The 9,341-nt window shown below is 37.5% G+C and overlaps 1 protein-coding gene across 1 annotated transcript in view; it reads right to left on the minus strand.

Annotated features, from left to right (window-relative positions):
• Window positions 1-2,438: 2,438 nt before the first annotated feature.
• LOC144971538 (uncharacterized) overlaps window positions 2,439-9,341 on the minus strand; it is an 8,176-nt gene continuing 1,273 nt past the window's right edge. Inside the window, exons 2-5 of the mRNA XM_078912551.1 lie at window positions 8,056-8,204; window positions 7,514-7,603; window positions 6,768-6,869; window positions 2,439-2,718 (exon numbers count right to left, since the gene is read on the minus strand). Coding sequence (XP_078768677.1) covers window positions 2,696-2,718; window positions 6,768-6,869; window positions 7,514-7,603; window positions 8,056-8,188 — 348 coding nt within the window. The 5' untranslated portion in view covers window positions 8,189-8,204 and the 3' untranslated portion in view covers window positions 2,439-2,695. The remainder of the gene's footprint in view (window positions 2,719-6,767; window positions 6,870-7,513; window positions 7,604-8,055; window positions 8,205-9,341) is intronic.

The following is a 9,341-nucleotide window of genomic DNA, read 5'->3' on the forward strand; positions in this document are numbered from 1 at the left end:
CTCTCTCTCTCTCTCTCTCCCTCTATATATATATATATATATATATATATATATATATATATATATATATATATATATATATATATATATATATATATATATATATATATATATATCTATTCATTCACATATTTTTAAGCCGAAACGAACGTTTCCATGTCCTTCATATTATCATGCCGACTGATGAAATGAAGGACATGGAAACGTTCGTTTCCGCTAAAAAATAAGTGAGTGAATTTATTTATTTTTATATGCTCTAACATAAATCATCGAAGCACTCTCGTTCCTACAAGTACCCACCAACACTCAGAAATATAATATATATATATATATATATATATATATATATATATATATATATATATATATATATATATATATATATATATATATCATACAATAACCAAGCAATCAGGACTTTGATTTGTTCGAATTTTTGCTCTAGCCATAGTTATGCTGCTGTAAACAAGTTTCGGCAACAGGACAGTCAAATCATGGGCTTAAGGATTTTTGTTTTTTCAATTTTTGAAATAAAGATTTGAGAAAAGCACACATTACATTGTGTTAACTCGTTTTACAATTCAGAGGAAATGTATCTTGTTGGTTTAGGTAATTTGAATTACTGCCAAATTCTAATGGTTTTCAAAATTTTCAGAAACGCATTGATTATTTGTAATTTCCAATATTGTGTGACTTAAATGTTGCTGCCCGAAGCTTGAAGAAATAAATAGCAATGTGAAATTGAATGTAAGCTTCAATTTAATCTACGAAAACAGATAAACTGGACGTTTCAGGTTTCCCCTTTATCAACAAAACAGGATGAATGAAACACTACAGACGAATGAGATGGCGTCATTGAACAAGATTACTTAGTTTGTCCTGACCCTGGCTGGAGTCCATGGCTGTGAGAGAAAAGTCTAATGTATAGTAATAGTTTTGGGAGATGATTCTTCTTTTTCTTGTAAATCATCTCTTTGTTATGCATTGTATTATGTTTTGTTTACGTATTATATTATATGATTTGTAAACATTTGAGTGTATTCCTCTTTGTTGGGGACCTGCGCTTGTGTCTGGATGAGACTTTAAGGTGATCTCAAACTAAATACTTTGACGGTGTGCTCTTGGAATCTACACCTGTTTCTTATTTGAACCAATTCCCCTTTGTCTTATCTTTTCTTGGGTGCTTTAATTGTAATTCTAGAACTTTTTACTATCCCATTTTTTTCCTTTTTACTGGCACTGATATTACCTAAATGTGTTGCAAGCGCCGTAAAACCCTTAAAACAAAACAAAACCGAGTTGTGTTGCAAGCGTCGTAAAACCTTTTAAAAAGAACAAACAAAAAAACAAATTGGCCTGAGGTCAGATCTGGGCATCCTCTCTTAGTCTTAGGAAAGGCATTCTGCACATTTGGCTTTTTCCTCTCAGCAGGAATTGGGTGATAGACTAGCCTCCTGCTCTTGGGGTGGCAAGCATTTGCTGTCACTGTCAGTTTTACGCTACAGAAACTTTTGTAAACACCGGGTACATGGATCGTATTGGTACTGTTACTTATGTGTTCGATGTTGGTTTTTGATAGTCTTTTACTGGCCTTTTTAGTTTGCCCTCTCAATTTTTTTTTCTCTATTTGTCACGAAAAATGTGACAACAGTTGTTTTGTTGCGTGTACAGCCCACTGTAGAAAGGGATAAATGTACATTTTCTCCATTAGAAAAAAAAATCTAGAAATTATGAATTATCTCCTTTTACTGAATATGAAGGATGAAAGATTTCCAAAATGCACCACAGAATTGAAGGCTGTCATAAAGAAAATAAAAGAGGGGGTGGAAGGTCTGCCATTAATGAAATGAGCCCAATGTCAGGTACCTAAAAAGCCCGAGCCTTTATATCACGCAATGTCCATTTAACATACTCAAAGCGCTTTACAAAGGGTCTCTAGCCAACAACAACACATAACAGTTAGGACGAGACTTGACGCTTGTCAGGCGATATTATTATATTACAATATCTTATTCCATCAGACACAATACTGTTAATGGTCAGGTACTTATTTTATACTTGAGTACGGTGAGAAAATGTCAGTTAAGTAAAGAGCCTGTTCCAAGGACTCAACTATGCACCACTTAGAGTGGGACTCGAACCCAGGACCTTGTGATTCGAAGACGAGTGTCATACCACTAGACCACATAGACAAACATAATAGAGCGCATGTCCATGAAGGATCATGTTCCCTGCTAGAAAATAAACATGAATTTATGTGAAGCTCATTGAGCATGGAGTCATCGATATAAATGAACATTCATTTCAGGCAGTTCGCTATTATTTTTGTACAAATACCATTGTAAACCACTGACGAGGAATGTACATGCACTCATCTAAGATTTCCTTATTGGATCACAAAATAGAGTAAGTAGGAAAGAAAATAAAGAAACCTAATACTAATATCACATTTTTATTGTAAAAAATTATTTGGAGGGAATTGAGAATGATTGTTAGTCATCTAGAGACAAAACTAAATCATCCGTTGTCTTGTTTTAACAACAGTCCTTTGTTTGAAATGATGATTGGAAACATTTATGTTATATCAACATTTTTATGGTCTGTACAGTCATTTTATTTCAGATCTAAATTGTCTCCTCCAAACTCTAAACTCTGTAAGCTCTTTCTCCTAAAAGAGATTTGAAGTCACCAGCTCTTAATTTGCGCAGCAGACTTGGTCTGGAGAATTAAAAAGAATAATGCGTTATCATTTTAGCATTCAGTCTTCCGTTTCTAAATCGATTAAAATTGTTGATATCTTCCTATTTTTTCTGTTGAATTTTAAAGATATTCCATCATACTATATTTGGAGTAATATTACAATTAAATATCGTGAGTACAATAATTATATTGATTTGCCCACAAACAATCTCAAATGTTTTAACTGGGTGGGGATCCTGACCTCCCATAGTGGGCAGGGAGGTACATGCTGTGTCTTCTATCCCCCCATACCCGTTTTCCCAGTGTTTCCTGTCATTGTCTTGGAATGAGATTACTTAGTTTTGTCCTGATCCTTGCCGGAGGTCCTTCTGGGAGGGAAACAGTCGAATGTATAGTTATAGTTTTGGGAGATGATATTTTTTTCCTTGTAAATCATCTCTCTGTTATGCATTGTATTATGTTTAGTTTACACATTATATTATATGATTGGTAAACATTTCAGTGTATTCCTCTTAGTTGGGACCTGTGCTTGTGTCTGGATGAGACTTTTAGGTGATCTCAAACTAAGTACTTTAACGGTGTGCTCTTGGAATCTACATCTGTTCCCTATTTGAACCAATTCCCCTTTGTCTTACCTTTTCTTTTGTGCTTTAATTGTAATTCTAGAACTTTTTACTTTCCCATTTTCTTCTTTTTTTACTGGCGCTGATATGACCTTAATGTGTTGCAAGCGCCGTAAAACCCTTAAAAACAAACAACATCAAATGCTTTAAAATTTTAATTGAGCTTTTATATAGTGCAATATTCACTACATGGTCAAAGCGCTTTACATGGGGTCCCTGGCCATCAGCAACATTTATCATGTAGAAGGAGGCATGACACCTGTTAGTGGCCAGTTATTTTACACCTGAGTATGGTGAAAGAATGTGAGTAAAGAGCCTTTTCCAAGGACTCAACTATGCGCCGAGTGAGGCTCGAACCCAGGACCTTCTGATCCGAAAGCGAGTGTCATACCACAAGACCACATAGCCGCACAACCAACTTGATCCTGCTGGGTGGGGTTCCTGACCTCCCATAGTGGGCAGGGAGGTACATTCTGTGTCTTCTAACCACTATGTCTGTTTTCCAACATGCTTTTTGTCTTTGTCCTCGGAATGAGATTACTTAGTTTTGTCCTAGCCCTGGTCGGATTCCCAGCTGGGAGGGAAACAGTCAAATGCATAATTATTGTTTTGGGAGATGATATTTTTTTTCTTGTAAATCATCTCTCTGTTATGCATTGTATTATATTTAGTTTACATATATTATATGATTGGTAAACATTTGGGTGTATTCCTCTTAGCTGGGACATGTGCTTGTGTCTGGATGAGACTTTTAGGTGATCTCAAACTAAGTACTTTGACAGTGTGCTCTTGGAATCTACATCTGTTCCCTATTTGAACCAACTCCCCTTAGTCTTACCTTTTCTTTTGTGCTTTAATTGTAATTCTAGAACTTTTTACTATCCCATTTTCTTTCTTTTTACTGGCACTGATATGACCTTAATGTGTTGCAAGCGCCGTAAAACCCTTAAAAACAAACACAAACTTGATCCTGAGGCAAGTCAGAGTATGACACTGACACTGTCGAAATGTCGTGATTCCCTCCAGACGTGGTCAAGATACATGGCACATGAAGTTCAATCCATACATGCTGTGTCTTCTATCCCCCCATACCCGTTATCCAATTGTTTCCTGTCATTGTCTTGGAATGAGATTACTTAGTTTTTAGGAGTTCTTTGCCTGGGAGGGAATGTATAGTTATAGTTTTGAGAGATGATATTTTTTCCCTTGTAAATCATCTCTCTGTTATGCATTGTATTATGTTTAGTTTACATATATTATATGATTTGAAAACATTTGAGTGTATTCCTCTTAGTTGGGACCTGTGCTTGTGTCTGGATGAGACTTTTACGTGATCTCAAACTAAGTACTTTGGCGGTGTGCTCTTGGAATATACATTTGTTCCCTTATTGAACCAATTCCCCTTTTCTTTTGTGCTTTAATTGTAATTCTAGAACTTTTTCCTATCCCATTTTCTTCCGTTTTACTGGCGCTGATATGACCTTAATGCGCCGTAAAACCCTTAAAAACATAAAACAAGTTCAGTCCATCAAAACACGATGTCATGTCAACACTGAATAACAACGAGTCTTATAGGGAATGAGATTAGCGGAAGAGTAGCGTCCCTTGATTGGACGTCACCCATAATCTGTGACGTCACCCATAATCTGTGACGTCACCGGCGGAAAAGTTATTAGAGAGAGAACGACATGTTGGTTGTACACATGCGTCTCTCGGACGAGAGACGCATGTGTACAACCAAAATGTCGTTCTCTTTCTAATAACTTTTCCACCGGTGACGTCACAGATTATGGGTGACGTTCAATCAAGGGACGCTAATCTCATTCCCTATTTATTACTCACAATTACACAATGCATGATCGTCCTTTACAACAAGTTGACTCCATAAAATACCTCGGAGTCCAACTCAATAAGAAACTAAAGTGGCAAACCCAGATAGAACATATCATAGCAAAGGCAAGTAGGATGCTGGGGTTTCTGAAAAGGAACATAAACCAATGCCCACGAAGAAATTAAAGCCCGGGCATACACATCATGCATCAGGCCAATATTAGAATATGCCATCACCATGTGGGAACCCTACACACAAAAGGACATAGACAAGATCGAAAAAGTACAAAGAGTAGCTGCAAGATTGGCAACCGGGTGTAAATCTAGAGACCCGGGTTGTGTTACTTCCTCCCTCCAGTTACTTGAATGGAAACGATTGAAAAACCGGCGCAAGACATCCCGTATTGTTGACTTACTTGACTTATGCCTCTTGGCTCCTGGCGGAGCATAGGGCCTTAACAGCACTCTTCCATCTTCTTCTGTCCTTGGCACAGACCTTTGCCTCACTCCAGGTAAGTTTGGAGACTCAAAAATCTTGGTGAAGGCTTCTCCTCCAAGTCTGTTTTGGGCGACCCCGTTTCCTCTTGCCCTGTGGGTTCCATTCGAGAGTGTGCTTGGTTATATTACAGGGCTCTTTCCGCAGGGTATGGCCAACCCATCGCCACTTTCTGCGTCTGACCTGGACATCCATTTGTTCTTGGTTTGTTCTTGTCCAAAGGTCAGCATTTGGCACTTTGTCAAACCATTTCAACCTGAGTATTTGTCCAAGACAGCGATTGACAAAAGTGTCCCGTAATGTTACCTTACACAAAACCATCAACTACCCAAACTAACCAATCATCATCCCAAACTACATAAAAAGCAAAACAGAAAGATGCGCTTCCTCTAGACACAATACATACAACAAACATTTACAAGAACAGACACATACAGTCACAGCTTTCTCCCACGGACAATAAATGACTGGAATGTCCTGCCACCGGACATCACGAAAGTTGAATGTTTGGAAACTTTCAAAACAGGTTTGAATGCACTCGCTCGCCAAAGTAATATGTCACTGTTCCCTGTTTTGATTGGACTTAACTGAACATTTGCAGTGATGGGCCTATGGGGCCTTTTGAAAATACGAGCCATCAAAAGATTGAAGATGTGTGATTGAAGCCTATTAATTTTTATACAGTAAAATCCAGATAACCCAAAATCGACTAAGGTTTTTTCTTTGTTTTTGATGATAAACTTGCGCCCAACAATCCAAAAGTGCTAACCTTTATACTACCACTAGATGCAAGAGCTGTGAGAATTGTTTCCTGCTCAATGTTCTCATGGTTAATTAATTCGAAAAAAATACATCCAAAAGAGAGGTAACTCCATGATTCTATCCAGACTAGGCATTTGCGTGTGGCATTATTTCAACACCAAGTGCAATCCTTTATTCTTTAATATATGGGTATTAACTAAGGAATAATAATACTCGGGTGGTGCTCAGGAACCGACCGATTTTCGGTCACAATTTTAAAGTTTAAATTATGTAAACAACATTCTGTTTACTACTTTTTTACTGTTATTGTTTAGTATCAAGTGGCGAGTAAAAAAAAATCAATGTTAAGTTCTTACTTGTAGGACATATCCCGTTTAAACGAAGCTTGGTCACGGGACATGCGAGAACGGCTGTGCAGCTTCTCCCCGTGTTGTTTTGGCCGTATCCTGGCTCGCACACTATCAAAGAAGACAAGATTATAACGATATTATTACTAATATATAATATATTTATATATATATATATATATATATATATATATATATATATATATATATATATATATATATATATAAGTTCAACTACGCCACTACCACATCATCTCATTCATCCGTGGTGTTTCATTCATCCTCTTTTGTTGATAAAGGGGAAACCAGAAACGTTCATTTGATCTATTTTTGTAATTAAATGGAAGATTACATTGAATTTCACATTATTATTTATTTCTTCGAGCTTCGAGCAGCAACATTTACATCATATAATAATGGTGCGCTCTTACACGCACGATTGATGATGCCATCCACGAATAGCAGTTTATAGTAAACATATTGTCCTTTTTTTTCTACACGCCTTATAATTTATATCGATTTTGTACCACTTTTCTTTTTTGATGGACCTGATCTGATATGAATTTAAATCACTGCAAGTACCTACTAACTTCCAAAACTTAAATTGAAAATCACAATGTTATTAGTATTAGGGACCAATCGTTTATTTCATGTCCCATATACAATGTACATGCACAATTTGGAGAAGGACCGTGTGGTCAAATAATCCTACATTTATATAATATCATATACAGAATTAAGAAATATAAACTTACGATAGTTGTCGCAAAATCTGTTCTCCCCTAGATCGATAGTAAATTTATAGGCCAGAAGTTTGCAAAATGGTGTTTCTGTTTCCAGGCAGCCTGCCGAAATGGATAAAAAATGAAATTCCCTTTATTCATCTCATAGGAGAAATTTGTCTCTAGAGTCTATTCCAAGGGAAGACTGGAATAGCCCAGGCGTCAGCCGCAGTGCAGCGCCGCAAATTGAGCTAGGGCGAGGTGACTTGCTCAAGGCCACACAGCGCAGCGGGCCATCGAACTCGGTGCCTATCGGGTACGAAGCGAAGCCTGTAACGCTGAGCCACGCTGCCCCATAAATATAAATATAAATGCAACGATAAATCTTATATTTGATTGAATTAAACTGCTCTACGACACACTGGATCGTGTGACCGAATTGATTGGTTACCTCCCATGAGCATCGGATTTCGGCACTCTCTGATTCTAGCACGCTTTTTGTCTTCTCTCGAGACAAGCGAATACTGTATTTATATTTTTAAAATGCAAAAAAGATGCCAAGTGAAATCACCTACCTTGACGACGGAACAAAAGTGTGCAATAAAGACAAACTGTATCGGGCAGTAATTGCTCTCCAACTGTTGTGTGAACCGATACTAACAATAACAGAACTAGAGATGCTGAGAGCAGATGTGTAAGCTTGTCCATTTTGACTTTGGGATATCTGGGTAAGATAGAGAAAACCATTGGGATAGTCATATTAAAATATGTGACCCACCGCCTCAAAACGGTATTAAGTCGGGTTGGTTAAGATCATCATCATCATCATTATCATCTTATGCTAATGGGCGTACAATCACGTGAACATATTTACATGTCTGATAACCGGACACAATTATTATGCAAATAAGTACACGTCGTTACCGACCATTTTCAGGCTTTTGCCTGAAATGTCAAACCAACCCATGTGCGGCTATGTGGTCTAGTGGTATGACACTCGCTTTCGGATCGGAAGGTCCTGGGTTCGAGTCTCGCGCTCGGCGCATAGCTGAGTCCTTGGAAAAGGCTCTTTACTCAAATTCTCTCACCGTACTCAGGTGTAAAATTAGTAGCTGGTCGTTAACAGCGTTGTCTTTGTCCGAAAAATTGTAATATCGCCTAACAGGCGTCATGTCCCGTCCTACATGTTAAATTTTGCTGTTGACCAGTGACCCCTTGTAAAGCGCTTTGAGCACATTTAGTGGATATTGCGCTATATAAAGCTCAATTTTACCCATCACAAAACTTTATTTTTTTACACTCGAACTCATGAGCAATAAGTAAATACTATAGATAATTTTGTACAGCAAAGAAACACGAATCGGTCCTGACCTCCCATAGTTGGCAGGGAGGCACTTACTGTGTCTTCTATCCCCCTATATCTGTTTTCCGACATGCTTTCTGTCTTTGTCTTGGAATGAGATTACTTGGTTTTGTCCAGGCCCTGGCCGGATACCCCAGCTGGGAGGGAAACAGTCAAATGTATAGATAGAGTTTTGGGAGATGATATTTTTTGTCTTGTAAACCAGTTCTCTCTGTTATGAACTTTATTGTTTTGTTTACATATTAGATGTGATTTGTAAACATTTGACTGTTTTCCTCTTAGATGGAACATGTTCTTGTGTCTGGATGAGACTTTTAGTTGATCTCAAATCAAATACTTTGATTGAGTGCTCTTGAAATCCTCATCTGTTTCCTATTTCAACCAATTCCCCTTTGTGTTACCTTTTCTTGGGTGATTTAATTGTAATTCTAGAACTTGATATTATCCCATTTTTACTGGCGCTGATATGACCTTAATGTACTGCAAGCGCCGTAAAAC

Source organism: Berghia stephanieae, chromosome 4 (genome assembly GCF_034508935.2).
Source record: "Berghia stephanieae isolate SIO BIC M18660-M18661 chromosome 4, UCSD_Bste_1.3, whole genome shotgun sequence".
NCBI lineage: Eukaryota > Metazoa > Mollusca > Gastropoda > Nudibranchia > Aeolidiidae > Berghia > Berghia stephanieae.